General features: G+C 33.9%; 2 protein-coding genes and 1 pseudogene across 2 annotated transcripts; 2 read left to right on the top strand and 1 right to left on the bottom strand.

Annotated features, from left to right (window-relative positions):
- Positions 1 to 3,668, top strand: part of LOC135150567 (aluminum-activated malate transporter 10-like) — a 35,523-nt pseudogene extending 31,855 nt beyond the window's left edge.
- Positions 3,669 to 7,152: 3,484 nt separating this feature from the next.
- LOC108207906 (aluminum-activated malate transporter 10) lies at positions 7,153 to 9,253 on the top strand. The gene is made up of 5 exons (XM_017378334.2): positions 7,153 to 7,704; positions 7,793 to 7,933; positions 8,055 to 8,446; positions 8,522 to 8,665; positions 8,760 to 9,253. The coding sequence occupies exons 1-5, from the start codon at positions 7,362 to 7,364 to the stop codon at positions 9,174 to 9,176; spliced, it is 1,437 nt and encodes a 478-aa protein (XP_017233823.2). The 5' UTR covers positions 7,153 to 7,361; the 3' UTR covers positions 9,177 to 9,253.
- Positions 9,254 to 10,247: 994 nt separating this feature from the next.
- Positions 10,248 to 11,794, bottom strand: LOC108207905 (AAA-ATPase At2g46620). The gene has a single exon (XM_017378333.2). The coding sequence runs from the start codon at positions 11,749 to 11,751 to the stop codon at positions 10,354 to 10,356; it is 1,398 nt and encodes a 465-aa protein (XP_017233822.2). The 5' UTR covers positions 11,752 to 11,794; the 3' UTR covers positions 10,248 to 10,353.
- Positions 11,795 to 15,866: the final 4,072 nt, after the last annotated feature.

Genomic DNA, 15,866 nt, shown 5'->3' with positions numbered 1-15,866 from the left:
AACCCTAAACCCCTAACCCCCTACCCCCTAACCCCCTAACCCTAAACCGAAACCCCCAACCCCCCAACCCCAAACCCCAAACCCCAAACCCAAACCCCAAACCCCAAACCCTAAACCCTAAACCCGAACCCCCTAACCCCTAAACCCCTAAACCCCTAACCCCGAAAACCCTAAACCCGAAACCCTAACCCCGAAACCCCAAAACCCCAAACCCTAAACCCCGAAACCCTAAACCCGAAACCCCTAAACCCTAAACCCTGTTCGGTGTCGGAATTGGACGATCTATAAGCCCACGCGAGCCCTTGAAATTCTCTTTAATTCAGAAGTGGTCCAAGAAGCAAAGTCCAACTGTTAAAGGCCCGAAAACTGGACGAACAGAAAGCTTCGAATTTTGAACTAAATCCTACTTGTTTTGGAGTTTTATTTATAATTAGTTTTAAATATTAAAGAATATATATTATTAGGCTAGAGGAATAGTTTTATGATTGTACACTATTAGATTAGATTAGGGTTAGTTAGAGAGACTTATGAGGAGGCCTGAATTCCATGGATGTGACCACATTGGAGGTTAAAGGTTTTAATCTATAGTTTTCTTCTCTTTTCTTGTTAGCTTTATTATGTCTTTTGATGTCTTAGTTGTTTTATTGTTTAATTATTGTTGAGTAGTGTGTTCTAGGGCTTAAGGGGAAGCCATGTTTGCACTATGATCTTGGCATGATTTTACAGTGATTTGTTTGATTGTGGTAATTCTAAGTGATATGTTTTAATATTGATTTGTGTAATCGGCCGATATCATAAATTGATTATATGCATAGGAGTATGATCGAGAGTATACGACTAAGGCACACATACAATTAGCAGAATTGAATTTGAGTGCGAGAGCATCATTGGATTTCTGAAAGCGTTAATACTCGAGAGAGATTAACATTGCTTTAATTACCTGATCAATTGAATTACTAAAAGTGAGTATTGTGTGCATGTTTCGAGAGTGTTGATACTTGGAGAGATTAACAAACTCTAGTTGCATGACCACTTTAATTGCTTTAGCTTAGAGCCAATCATTGTGTAAGCTTGGTACCTGATTGCCCTGGACTTTTAATATATTATTTTAGTGTCTTTTTAATTAGTGTTAGTTTAGTTAGTTAAAATTTTTTTCAATCATCGTTTGATCTAGAAACATGAGTATAACTGAATAAATATTGATGCATCTGTCTCCTTGGACGGACGACCGCATGCCAGTCTACACTACAATAGACACCGTGCGCTTTCGCGTTAGTTATAAATAACACATCACACTATAATCCCATGAGAGACAAATTACGTGAAATATTCACTGAAAAGGTGAGATCGCATGTAACTATTTTAGTTTATTTTTAAAAAAATTACGTAAACACAAAGTATGAGAAGTTTGGCATGTCATTATTTTTTAATAAGAAACATCTAAACTAATGCTTGCCTGATTGGTTTATAAACTAACTAAAATGCCTCTCTTGCATTAAAAAGAATCCCGAGCCACTACTTCTTGGTTTCTTATATAGACAGCCTTCCCGTACAATCAGATTCTATCTATTAGGCTAATCGCATTAGCTCAACATATATATGTGGATTAATTAGGTCACTCTTCTATTTTACACCTAGTGCCTAACTTAGGTTTCACTTTAGCAGAAACACCGGCAGTGATTCACTCGCAAGCCTGATAATCAAGTTTTATATGGGATGATTCATAATTAAGTAGTGAAATTGTGAAAAAAGGAAAGAAAGAAATATATTATAATTTATAATTATAAGTATTATATAAAGACAATTTGTTAATTACATAGTCATTCAAAGCAATATATTAATCATTCAAAGCATGAAGTAAAAGATAAACACTACTAGCATTCGGTGCAGGGAATTGTTACAAGTTTATAAAATACACAAACCTTAACTAACAACTGCATAGTTTATGAGGGGATTTGTGGTGGCGCTTCTAGTTTAAATTCTTTACATAACAAGTAATAGACAAAAAGATTTATATGCAACAAAGTGTGCAGTGCTGATACATCTTAGCGGGTCTTGGGTTTCAACTCCTGATTTGGTGGCATCATTCAAGATTTGGCCACACAGAACATTGAAAAGATTATGGTTCAGAATTGCTCGGAGCTTATTTGTCTATTTCAACTCATGACTTATTCACGATTTAAATTATCAGTTTAGATAATTTTATATTATAATTAATTTATGAAATTTTAGAAATATAATAGTAAAAATAAATTTAATAAATTATTTATTTTTGAATAAAACATACTTACTTTCATTAAGATAATTCGCAATCAACATTATATAAAAAATATGGAACATTGGATTTTGTTTGTTTACATATTACTAAAATTTTATTTTAAGAAAATTGTAAAAGTAAAATAATTATTCAGTCTCGCTTATTTATCTTTAGGGTAATATAATTCTTGTCTTATTTTTTTGTTCATAAAATTATGTGTACCTACCCTACGGTTTTAAAACAATAGTTGCTTGAATAAAAAAGTAAAAGCACCTTTCACTTCCATATTATTATTTATTATATTATTATAATATAAATAAACTCCTATAACCAGCTACCTAAACATCAACTCCCTCCCTACTCCTTTGCCAGCTTCATTTTTTGTGATTCTTCTAACAAGAGTTCAATTCAACTCCCCACTAATTATCTTTTCTTGTGCTGATTCTCCAAAGATGACTAATGGTCAAGAGCTTCACACCACATTGAGTGGAGAGTACATGCGCCTGATGGAACGGTGGATGGAAATATAGTGCAAGAAGAAGAATTAGGGCCAAGATGAGATTGTTTAGATGGATGCACGTTTAGGTGCGGGGATTTATAATCAGCTATCAACATTTTGTTGAAGGCTTGGAACATAGGAGTTAATGATCCTAAAAAATTATCCACTGCCTCCAGTGAACAGCTCTTTCTCTAGTTTCACTCTTTATTACATGAGGATTTATACGAAGGTGTCGCGGATGATGCTATGTGGGCAGTTATGACTGTTGTGGTAGTTTTCGAATACGTATTGGTAACTATTTGGTATCCTTTTCATTCTATTCAACTTTCTTAAGTGTGTTTTGGAATAACTTAAGGAATATCATATTAATTATGTAGGTGAACACTTTATTAAATGTGTTAACAGAGCAGCCGGAACTCTTGTAGCAGGGTTCTTGGCTTTGGTGTTCACTGGATGGCAATACAATGTGGTGAAGAAATCGAACCTTAGTTCTTGAATATCGGTTTTCCTTCTAGGTATTTCTATTTGTAATTGTTTCTTCATGGTTCATACATTAGTGAGTTCATTCATATATCTAGATTATAGCAGATTAGCGCAACTTCCCCGAGTAAGCTGCATAAATTTTCTTGCAGCTGCAGCAGCCACCTTTTCTCGATTCATTCCTACAGTTAAGCACGGTTCGATTATGGTGCTATGGTCTTCATTCTCACTTTCTGCCTTGTCTCATCTCTGGCTACCGTGTTGTCAGTTATTTGAAATGGCTCACCACAGGCTACTAACAGTTACCCTTGGAGCCTCTATTGTATCATCACAAGCATGCTTGTATGCCCGATTTGGGCTGGCCAAGAACTTCATGCTCTTATCACCCGTAACCTGGAAAAGTTATCTGAATCAATGGTGCATGTTTCATAGACTTCTTTGCAGATAGAGGTTTTAAAAATGTCAGCCATGGATATTTCAGCAAAGAACCAGAGCCCTACCAATGTGTACTAAATACTAAATTCAAAAACATCAGAAGAATCAATGGTATGTCAATATATAGTCATTTACCTGGGTATTAATATATACATAAAATGAATTCGCTAAACCCTAAACCCTAAACCCCAAACCCGAAACCCGAAACCCGAAACCCTAAACCCGAAACCCGAAACCCGAAACCCGAAACCCGAAACCCGAAACCCGAAACCCCAAACCCGAAACCCCAAACCCCAAACCCCAAACCCCAAACCCCAAACCCCAAACCCCTAAACCCGAAACCCCTAACCCCTAACCCCGCACCCCTAACCCCGCAACCCTAACCCGCAACCCTCAACCCTCAACCCTCAACCCGAACCCCCAACCCCCAACCCCAACCCCCAACCCCCAACCCCCAAACCCCCAACCCCGAACCCCCAACCCGCAACCCCGAACCCCGAACCCCCAACCCCGAACCCCCAACCCCGAACCCCCAACCCCCAACCCGCAACCCGCAACCCTAAACCCGAACCCCGAACCCCGAACCCCGAACCCCGAACCCCGAACCCCGAACCCCGAACCCCGAACCCCCCCAACCCCCGACCCCCGACCCCCGACCCCCGAACCCCGACCCCCGAACCCCGACCCCGAACCCCGAACCCCGAACCCCGAACCCCGAACCCCGAACCCCGAACCCCTAACCCCAAACCCCTAACCCCGAAACCCAACCCCAACCCCGAAACCCAACCCCAACCCCTAACCCCTAACCCCTAACCCCTAACCCCTAAACCCTAAACCCTAAACAATAAACCCTAACCCCTAACCCCTAACCCCTAACCCCTAAACCCCTAACCCCTAAACCCCTAAACCCCTAACCCCCTAACCCCCTAACCCCCTAACCCTAAACCCGAAAACCCCAAAACCCCAAACCCCAAACCCCAAACCCCAAACCCCAAACCCCAAACCCCAAACCCTAAACCCTAAACCCGAACCCCCTAAACCCCTAAACCCCTAAACCCCTAACCCCGAAACCCTAAACCCGAAACCCTAACCCCGAAACCCCAAACCCCGAAACCCTAAACCCCGAAACCCTAAACCCCGAAACCCCTAAACCCTAAACCCTGTTCCGGGTGTCGGAATTGGACGATCTTATAGCCCACGCGAAGCCCTTGAAATTCTCTTTAATTCAGAAGTGGTCCAAGAAGCAAAGTCCAACTGTAAAGGCCCGAAAACTGGACAGAACAGAAAGCTGCGAATTTTGAGACTAAATCCTACTTGGTTTTGGAGTTTTATTTATATATTAGTTTTAAATATTAAAAGAATATATATTATTAGAGCTAGAGGAATAGTTTTATGATTGTACACTATTAGATTAGAATTAGGGTTAGTTAGAGAGACTTATGAGGAGGCCATGACTTCCATGGATGTGACAACATTGGAGGTTAAAGGTTTTAATCTATAGTTTTCTTCTCTTTTCTTGTTAGCTTTATTATGTCTTTTGATTGTCTTAGTTGTTTTAATTGTTTAATTATTGTTGAGTAGTGTGTTCTAGGGCTTAAGGGGAAGCCATGTTTGCACTATGATCTTGGCATGATTTTACAGTGATTTGTTTGATTGTGGTAATTCTAAGTGATATGTTTTAATATTGATTTGTGTAATCGGCCGATATCATAAATTGATTATATGCAATAGGAGTATGATCGAGAGATATACGACTAGAGGCACACATACAATTAGCAGAATTGAATTTGAGTGCGAGAGCATCATTGGATTTCTGAAAGCGTTAATACTCGAGAGAGATTAACATTGCTTTAATTACCTGATCAATTGAATTACTAAAAGTGAGTATTTGTGTAAGCATGTTTCGAGAGTGTTGATACTTGAGAGAGATTAACAAACTCTAGTTGCATGACCACTTTAATTGCTTTAGCTTAGAGCCAATCATTGTGTAAGCTTGGTGGACCTGATTGCCCTGGACTTTTAATATATTATTTTAGTGTCTTTTTAATTAGTGTTAGTTTAGTTAGTTAAAATATTTTTTTCAATCATCGTTTGATCTAGAAACAATTGAGTATAACTGAATAAATATTGATAGCATCTGTCTCCTTGAGGATACGACCCGCATTTGCCAGTCTACACTACAATAGACACCGTGCGCTTGCGGTTAGTTATAAAATAACACATCACAATTCTATAATCCCATAGAGACAAATTACGTGAAAATATTCACTGAAAAGGTGAGATCGCATGTAACTATTTTAGTTTATTTTTAAAAAAATTACGTAAACACAAAGTATGAGAAGTTTGGCATGTCATTATTTTTTAATAAGAAACATCTAAACTAATGCTTGCCATGATTGGTTTATAAACTAACTAAAATGCCTCCTCTTGCATATAAAAAGAATCCCGAGCCACTTGCTTTGGTTTCTAATATATAGACCAGCCTTCCATGTACAATCATGATTCATATCTATTAGGCTAATCGCATTAGCTCAACATATATATAGTGGATTAATTAGGTCACTCTTCTATTTTACACCTAGTGGGCCTAACTTAGGTTTCACTTATGAGAAACACCGGCAGTGATTGCACTCGCAAGCCTGATAATCAAGTTTTATATGGGATGATTCATAATTAAGTAGTGAAATTGTGAAAACAGGAAAGAAAGAAATAATAATTATAATTTATAATTATAAGTATAATTATAATAAAGACAATTTGTTAATTACATAGTCATTCAAAGCAATATATTAATCATTCAAAGCATGAAAGTAAAAGATAAACACTACTAGCATTCGGTGCAGGGAATTAGGTTACAAGTTATAAAAATACACAAACTTTAACTAACAACTGCATAGTTTATGGAGGGGGATTTGTGGTGGCGCTTCTAGTTTAAATTTCTTATACATAGACAAGTAATAGACAAAAAAGAAGTTTATATGCAACAAAGTGATGCAGTGCTGATACATCTTAGCGGGTCTTGGGTTTCAACTCATGATTTGGTGGCATCATTCAAATGCATTTGGCCACACAGAACATTGAAAAGAATTAATGGTTCAGAATTGCTCGGAGCTTATTTGTCTATTTCAACTCATGACTTATTCACGATTTAAATTATCAGTTTAGATAATTTTATATTATAAATATAATTTATGAAATTTTAGAAATATAATAGTAAAAATAAATTTAATAAATTATTTATTTTTGAATAAAACATACTTACTTTCATTAAGATAAATTCGCAATCAAAACATTATATAAAAAATATGGAACATTGGATTTTGTTTTGTTTACATATTACTAAATTTTATTTTAAGAAAATTGTAAAAGTAAAATAAATTATTCAGTCTCGCTTATTTATAACTTTAGGGTAATATAATTCTTGTCTTATTTTTTTTGTTCATAAAATATATGTGTACCTACCTATACCGGTTTAAAACAATAGTTGCTTGAATAAAAAAGTAAAAAGCACCTTTCACTTCCATATTATTATATTATTATATTATTATATATATAAATAACTCCTATAACCAGCTACCTAAACATCAACTCCCTCCCTACTCCTTTGCCAGCTTCATTTTTGTGATTCTTCTAACAAGAGTTCAATTCAACTCCCCACTAATTATCTTTGCTTGTGCTGATTCTCCAAAGATGACTAATGGTCAAGAGCTTCACACCACATTAGAGTGGAGAGTACATGCGCCTGATGGAACGGTGGAAATATTAGTGCAAGAAGAATTAGGGCCAAGATGGAGATTGTTTAGATGGATGCACGGTTTAGTTGCGGAATTTATAATCAAGCTATCAACATTTATGTTGAAGGCTTGGAACATAGGAGTTAATGATCCTAAAAAATTTATCCACTGCCTCAAAGTAGGAACAGCTCTTTCTCTAGTTTCACTCTTTTATTACATGAGGACTTTATACGAAGGTGTCGGAGGAAATGCTATGTGGGCAGTTATGACTGTTGTGGTAGTTTTCGAATACAGTATTGGTAACTATTTGGTATCCTTTTCATTCTAATTCAACTTTCTTACGTGTGTTTTGGAATAACTTAAGGAATATCATATTAATTACTGTAGGTGCAACACTTTATAAATGTGTTAACAGAGCAGCCGGAACTCTTGTAGCAGGGGTTCTTGGCTTTGGTGTTCACTGGATGGCAATACAATGTGGTGAAGAAATCGAACCTATAGTTCTTGAAATATCGGTTTTCCTTCTAGGTATTTCTATTTGTAATTGTTTCTTCATGGTTCATACATTAGTGAGAATTCATTCATATATCTAGATTATAGCAGAATTAGCGCAACTTCCCCGAGTAAGCTGACATAAATTTTCTTGCAGCTGCAGCAGCCACCTTTTCTCGATTCATTCCTACAGTTAAAGCACGGTTCGATTATGGTGCTATGGTCTTCATTCTCACTTTCTGCCTTGTCTCAATCTCTGGCTACCGTGTTGATCAGTTATTTGAAATGGCTCACCACAGGCTACTAACAGTTACCCTTGGAGCCTCTATATGTATCATCACAAGCATGCTTGTATGCCCGATTTGGGCTGGCCAAGAACTTCATGCTCTTATCACCCGTAACCTGGAAAAGTTATCTGAATCACTGGATGCATGTTTCATAGACTTCTTTGCAGATAGAGGGGTTAAAAATGTCAGCCATGGATATTTCAGCAAAATGAACCAGGCATACAAATGTGTACTAAATTCAAAAACATCAGAAGAATCAATGGTATGTCAATATATAGTCATTTACCTGGGTATTAATATATACATAAAATGAATTCGCTGTGATGTATATGTGCAGGCCAATTTCGCTAGATGGGAACCTGCACATGGTGACTTCAAATTTCGACATCCTTGGAAACAGTACCTAAAGGTTGGGGCTGCAATACGCAGTTGTGCTTATTGCATTGAGACCCTAAATGGTTGCATCAACTCGGATATTAGGGTAAAATGAAGTTTTGATAAGAGTGATATGCATTAACATAGTCAATTTCGATAAGGTATGAAGTAACTTATCTACTTACCTTGAATTGTTACAGGCACCAGAAACTCTAAAGAAGCATTTGAAAGACATGTGTGTTAGTTTAAGTTCTTACTCGTCCAATGTCATAAAAGAGTTGGCTGCTATGATGAAAACTATGACCAAATCATCAAGCATACATATATCAATCGGACAGATGAACATTGCTGTATATGAACTTCAAGATGCACTGAAGAATGTTCCAAGTCAAGTAGTTGTACAGATACTTCAAGCTTCCAACAACAGCATAAATAAAGAAACGACCAATACAAGACCTCTCCTGGAGATTCTTCCTTTGGCAACAATAGCATCATTACTGATAGAACTGGCATCAAGAGTTGAAGTGATTGTCAAAGAAGTAAACCAGCTAGCAGATCAAGCGGACTTCGCTTTAAACAGCAACAGTGGATCTAAAGAAACCCATTCGATTACATAGCAATGTAAAGTAACTATCGACTAAGTCGATAGGTACTCATGTGAATTTTTTTCCTAATAACAACATGCATTTAACTATATTATATATGTTATAAACATGTGTTTATATATTTCCTATTAATAATAATAGTATCTAACATGTTTAACAACAAATATGGATTAAAAATAACTTGAAGTTGGGTAAAATTAATTGTGCAATATATAGAGAGAGAAAGTCTTATTCTACTTACAAACCTACAACCCCACCTTCTTCTTCTCCAGCCCAATCTCTACCTGCACCCCACTTCTCGCAACTTCACCCCTCTCCCCCACCCCCGCCACGTCTGCCACCCCTACTCGTCCACCGCTCCTCCATATCCGTCTCTACCACCCCATCTTCACCTCTGTCATCCTCACCTCTGTCATCTCCCTTGTTTTATTGCCAATTTTAAAGATCGATTCTATTTATTCATCAACAACTGCTGAACGAGCCTCCTACTGAATCTGCTGAAACTGTTGCTCCATTAGCTTCTACAGGTTCCCCAACTTCATCTCCACCCCGATCTCCACTATCTCCACAACCATCACCACCACCAGAATCGAGTACAAGAAAATATCTGTAGATTTTCACCAATTTCTGGAAGTTTTCATCAATTTTGCAACACAAATCACTAGATTTTAAAGAAAATGTAACTAAATTTTATTGAGAATATCACTAAATTAAACTGCTTTTTAGTTTTTATTTGTATTTGATCATTAGCCTGTGTGTGTGAAAGTTTCAATGGAGACCTATGTAATTTGGAGACCATGAAAACTGAATCACAGCCCTTGATCCTTTCTATTCTCACGATTGTCTTTATTTTTTTAAATATCAAAGTGATGTATAAAAAAAATGAGAAAATGATGTGGTTAAATTGGGGTGACAAACATTTGAGTTGTAACTCACTGCAATCATAATATGTAACTGTTTTAATATGGAAGGAAAATCCATATATGGTAAATCTGATATAAAGGCTTAAGGGCCCATTTATTATTGTAAAATCTACTACAATAGTGATCTACAAGAGGCTTGTGTGGTAAGTATTCTTATGTAAATTACATGCATATATAATTTTCATGATCATCACTTACAGTTGAGAGATATGTGAAGCCAAAGGACGAATACAACAAACAAATAATATGTAATTACTCGTGTTGAATTAAGTATCCCCTATTTTAGCGCTCAGTACACCGTAAAATTTCCGAATTTCTTTGATTGCAGGGGAACTAACATCCTTCCAATTCAATATACCACTGCTACTTTCGGACTGATCACTGCTATCACCTATCCACCTTCCCTGTAACTTACTAGAAGCAGCAACTTTGTTGATTTGTAAAGCAGTCATCACCGACTTGAAAGCCCTGCTAGGCGAACTCCGGTTCATAACCATTAGCTCAGCTATCTCTGCAGGACTTAGTGTTGCACCCGTTATCTCAAAAGTTTCTTCTACATGAGGGAACATTTTATGATCTTTCACTCCCAAGTAAGTATCAGCTAAAGTCAAAAACATATTAAAATCACAAAGCGGAAAGTATATATGAACATCAACTCGTCCAGGTCTTAAAACTGGGGGATCAATTAATTCTTTATAGTTCATCGTGAAAACCATAATTTTCTCATCGCCCGAGCATGAACTTACTATTCCATCCATGAAATTTAGCAAACCTGATAAACTCACTGATGAAGAAGAACTATCATTTAAAAACCGGTCTAGATCTTCAACCACAATCAGTGACTTTCGTCGTGTTTGTACTAGAAGCATTTTGAGATCTGAATCGTCAGACACATTAGAGAGGTCAACGTCATAGACATCGTAATTTAATGATTTAGCCATAGCAGCGACAAAACTAGATTTTCCTGTACCAGAAGGCCCGTATAGAAGATAACTTCTCTTCCAAACACGGCCTAATCGATGATAATACTCTTTGGATTCTAGAAATGATTCAAGATCAGACATAATTCTGATTTTGAGATCTGAATCCATTACAATTGTATTGAGGGTGGCCGGATGAGCCAAGGGAGTAGATCTCCACCGTCGATGCTGATGTGATTCAGTGTTGATGAAAAGTTTAAGCTCTCTCCTGCATCTCTCTTCGATCTCATCGGAGACCGTATCAATATGTTGGAGATAAGATTGGAGAATTCTACGTTTATCCCTTTTTTTCATCTTTAACACAAAAGTCTTCTTCTTTTGATAATCATCTTCAACTAGTACTTGATATTTCCATGAAATTCTGGCACCGAGAAATGTGTCGTGGACAATTTGATTATCATCCAAATACAGAATGATATCTTTGCCTTCAGAAGAGAATAAATTAGTGAAATCTGAGTCTTCAATTGATGATGATAATGAGTTGACATAAGTTGAAACCTTGCGGTAAAATTGATTTTCTTGAAGATTTTCATTCAATTCCGGAACTTTGAATAGTTGATAGACATAGACATGATCTTCGATACTATGCATCATTTGTTTTACAACATTAATGAATGTAGTCCAGCGAAAGAATAAGGAGAAACTAATACTAATTATCAGAACGAATAATGTGAAATAAATCATGGATAGGCACCGAAGATTATGTGTTTATACAATCAGGCTTATATATATAATAATCAGAACAAAAGACTTTTGTTTTATGTACCAAATATATATATATCTAATGGCTGGATGCCTTCATGCATGCATGTGCGTATACAGATAAGGATGAAGAAGAAATGTAATTCTTAAAGTGTCAGGGAAACAGATTGAAATGTATAAATTACAGAATCATGATATTTTATATACTATTAGTTCGGGACAATATTTCGTGTTGTCTCATTCTACCGAGGTCTTCTACAACCACAAATTTTTATGGAGGGTTACTTGGCTTTACTTGGATTTTTATTATCCCACCAAACACGTATAGTCCCAATTTTCAATATTATATATATATATATATATATATATATATATATATATTTTGAGTTTTTTTATACATAGTTATAATTTTAAATTTTGGTAATTGTTACTTGGAAATACGTGTATGGTCATATAAAAGTAAAATCTATATATAATATGTTGTATTTCATTAGGTAGCAAATAAATTTCATTATATTTTTGCGCATATACTTTGATTTGTAAAAGAACAACACATAACACTTTAAAATCAAATATATAATCTCATCTATAACTCGAATTAGCATGTCCGAGAATTAGATGGTAAACTTTCTTGAATTAGCATGGACTCCCCTTCCCCTTCGATTCTCAGTACTAGAGATGAACTCAACAGATAAGCGGGGAGGAAACTAAATAGATAGTGTAGATAAGGAAGAATCTCAATTGAATATTATCATATTTTTAAATATAATCTGATTATATAACATCGAATTTCTATGAATAACGTATTGTAAAACATGTACCATATCTATATTTATATTAGATTTAGACATTGATTTTAATTCGAAAAGTTAATAAAAAGGGTTTTATGACTAAAAAATTATTATATTTACTGACAACTAATTTGTAGTTAGGTAAAAGATATTAATTGTTGAAGATTTTTTTTGTATGTAATGTAAAGTTATTAAAAAAGGGGTAATTATCAATTAAATCACTTGCTTCATTCAAATATATTAATTAGGTTATCGACAAATTTTTGGTGACGTGTGTATCATTAATTTAAAATAAAATTACATTTTATTAGTTATAAATTGTTTGTAAATATAAGCAATTGACTATTGAAAGTTTTTCTGGATAAATATATTAAATCGTTTTTACTGCCTTGCTTTTTCAAACGGAACATATACTTGTATTTACTTTTCAATTGAATGTAACATCTATATGTATAAATTTCATAGTCTAATTTTTGTTATTTTCTTATTATCATATCTATCTACTTATATCTACTTATATATATAATAGCCCAACACGTTCGTGTCAAGCCTCGCTCCTGAGCAAATAAATTACCTAGCTCCGAACCTGAGCCTAACTCCGAACCTAACCTCTTCTCATATATATAAAAAAGATGTTATTCATAAGACTCGAACTCAGGAACTCTCCGATACAAATACATCACACAAACCACTTGAACTACACAAACAATTAGTTTGTTATTCAAAAGCATTAACCACATACTTTAAATATTTTGTATTTATATTCGTTTCAGTACCTTATTTATTTGAGACAGGTTATTATTTCAGTCAAGTCTCATATATTGTTTACATGATAGATTAATATCTATAAATTAGTTATTTACGTAAATAAATTTAAAATTGAAAAAGTATATGAATAATCGGGTTCGAGCCATGATTCAGATTTCTAAAAATAGATATAATTCATATTCCAATAAAAATGAACGAATTCAAATCTAACTTAATAGTTTAAACGAGCACCGATACAATATTATAGAAATTTAAGTCATGAATGTGAGAAATAAGCACAAAAACTGATGTTTAAGCGAGCATATTTGAAAGGAAAAATTGATAGGTTTTCGACATGGACTATGTCATATTAATTCCTTTTATTATAAAAGGCGATTTATAAAGAGATTATAATATTTTGGAGAACACGAAATAAGGTAACTGAAAGAATATTCCTATTTAGAATATTTTTTATTTTAAACTTATGAATTCAGAATTTGATGTGTAAATCTTTTTTAAAAAAGTTATAAATATAAGCATAGTGACAATACATCAAATTTGGTGTCAGAAAATATATCTAAATGATGTCATCTTGATGATATATGTATTTGAAAACCTATAACTTGTGATATGAAGGTGAATTTAAGGAAATTTTATATTGTTAATCAAAAGTCAATAGAAAAATAAAAGGATAAGACACGTCAAAGGTGTCAGAAATTTTTGGGGTGCAATTATACGGTTAGTAGTTCAATTGATACTTTTAGAATAAAATAAGGTATATGTCTTTTTACATACATCATATGTTTCAATTTCTATTTATACAAAATGTGTGCAACATATGCTAAAAAGAATGTGTTGATGATCTACTCCATCATGTATCACTTTAACAATTATGCAAATGTACGCTCAAAAAAGAAGAAATAAATGTAAGGCAACGCGGACCACACATCTTCATTTAATCATGATTTAGGTTATCATATGAAGAACAGGTTTTCATCAAAATCATGGTATATTAGTTGAAATAATTTAATAATTTCAACAATAAATTACAGATACTTTTAATGAGGTATAATATATTTAAAATCCAAAAGTTTCAGTATTAATTTCGAATATAATTTTGACCATAGATAATATGATAATGGTCTCTATATCCTAACGAATTTGAATATAGAAATATCAGTTCAAATTTAGTTTTTGATCCATATTTTTTTTAAAAAAATATACTCCCTTCGTCTCATTTTAAGTGACCTTATTTGACTTTCACGGAGATTAAGAAAAAGGTAGTAAAACAAGAGTAAATTTAGTTGGAAAGTGGGTAAAGTGGTGGAAATATCAAAATTTAATAATAGATTTGAGATAGTGGAGGTAAGTGGTGAGTGTAATAGTGTTTATTTAATAAAAAAAAATATAAAATAGAGAAGTAGCGAGTGTAATAGTGAAAAGTAGTGTTTAAAAATAGTAAGTACAATAAGTTCATTATTATAGAGATATCCCAAAAAGGAATAAGAGTCATATAAATTGGGACGGAGCGAACAGTACTTATTATCACTATTAATGCTATTAGGTTGCAAATATTATATTTTTCATATTTACTTATTTTGTCAAAAATAAAATGTAATAGTTACGCTCGAAACAATATGATGACACACAGATATTATTTAAAACATAATACAAACTCAAGGCCCGTACGAGAACAATATGATGACACATGAATATTATTTAAAACACTGTAAAAACTAGAGGCCCGTGTCTCGCACGGGCTTTTATGCTAGTTACATTGAATAAAAGTTGACGACAAATGTTGATCAAATTCATGTCATATGAGTTAACAAATATATTTATTTTGAAAAATTATATCAAGATATTGTTTAACTTAAATATAAGTAATATAAATAAGATAAAAAAAATTGATAATTCAATTGAAATATAGAACGAAATAAGTGGAATAATTAACCTCTAAAAAGATGGATATATAGGCCATCATTATCATAATTTTAAATAATAAATATCTAAAATATCATATCAGAAAAATATATTGCATAAAAGTTGACGTCAAATTCTGATCAAATTCATGTCATATGATTTAACAAATATATTTATTTTGAAAAATTATATCAAGATATTGTTTAACTTAAATATAAGTAATATAAATAAGATTAAAAAATATTGATAATTCAATTGAAATATTGAACGAAATAAGTGGAATAATTAACCTTTAAAAAGATGGATATATAGGCCATCATTATCATAATTTTAAATAATAAATATCTAAAATATCATATCCAAAAAATATACCTCTACTTTTTATCGAAACCCTAAAAATCTAACACAAAATAAATAATGGGGCTGTTTGGCTGAGTTTAAAATAAGTGCTTCTTACTTAGTAAAGAAGTGAAGTAAAAGTTAAAATCAAGTTAAGATTATAAGTGATTAAAGTGTTTTCGAAATAAACAGAAACTATGAAAAAAAAACATTCTTAGCTTTTTATTATTACACAAACACAGTGTTCTAAAAGTCGGCGATTAATCGGGATTAATCGCCGATTAATCGTTGTTCGAT

The sequence above is a fragment of the Daucus carota genome, chromosome 2 (genome assembly GCF_001625215.2).
Source record: "Daucus carota subsp. sativus chromosome 2, DH1 v3.0, whole genome shotgun sequence".
NCBI classification, from domain to species: Eukaryota; Viridiplantae; Streptophyta; class Magnoliopsida; order Apiales; family Apiaceae; genus Daucus; species Daucus carota.
Note: the sequence above shows the minus strand (reverse complement) of the source record. Positions and strands in the feature narration are given on the sequence as shown.

Bases quoted from the DNA above. Each gene is read 5' to 3' on its own strand.
- LOC108207906 (XM_017378334.2), top strand. From the start codon at position 7,362: ATGACTAATGGTCAAGAGCTTCACACCACATTAGAGTGGAGAGTACAT. The intron at 7,934-8,054 runs GTATTTCTATTT...ATTTTCTTGCAG, and splicing joins AATATCGGTTTTCCTTCTAG to CTGCAGCAGCCACCTTTTCT. The intron at 8,447-8,521 runs GTATGTCAATAT...GTATATGTGCAG, and splicing joins AAACATCAGAAGAATCAATG to GCCAATTTCGCTAGATGGGA.
- LOC108207905 (XM_017378333.2), bottom strand. From the start codon at position 11,751: ATGATTTATTTCACATTATTCGTTCTGATAATTAGTATTAGTTTCTCC.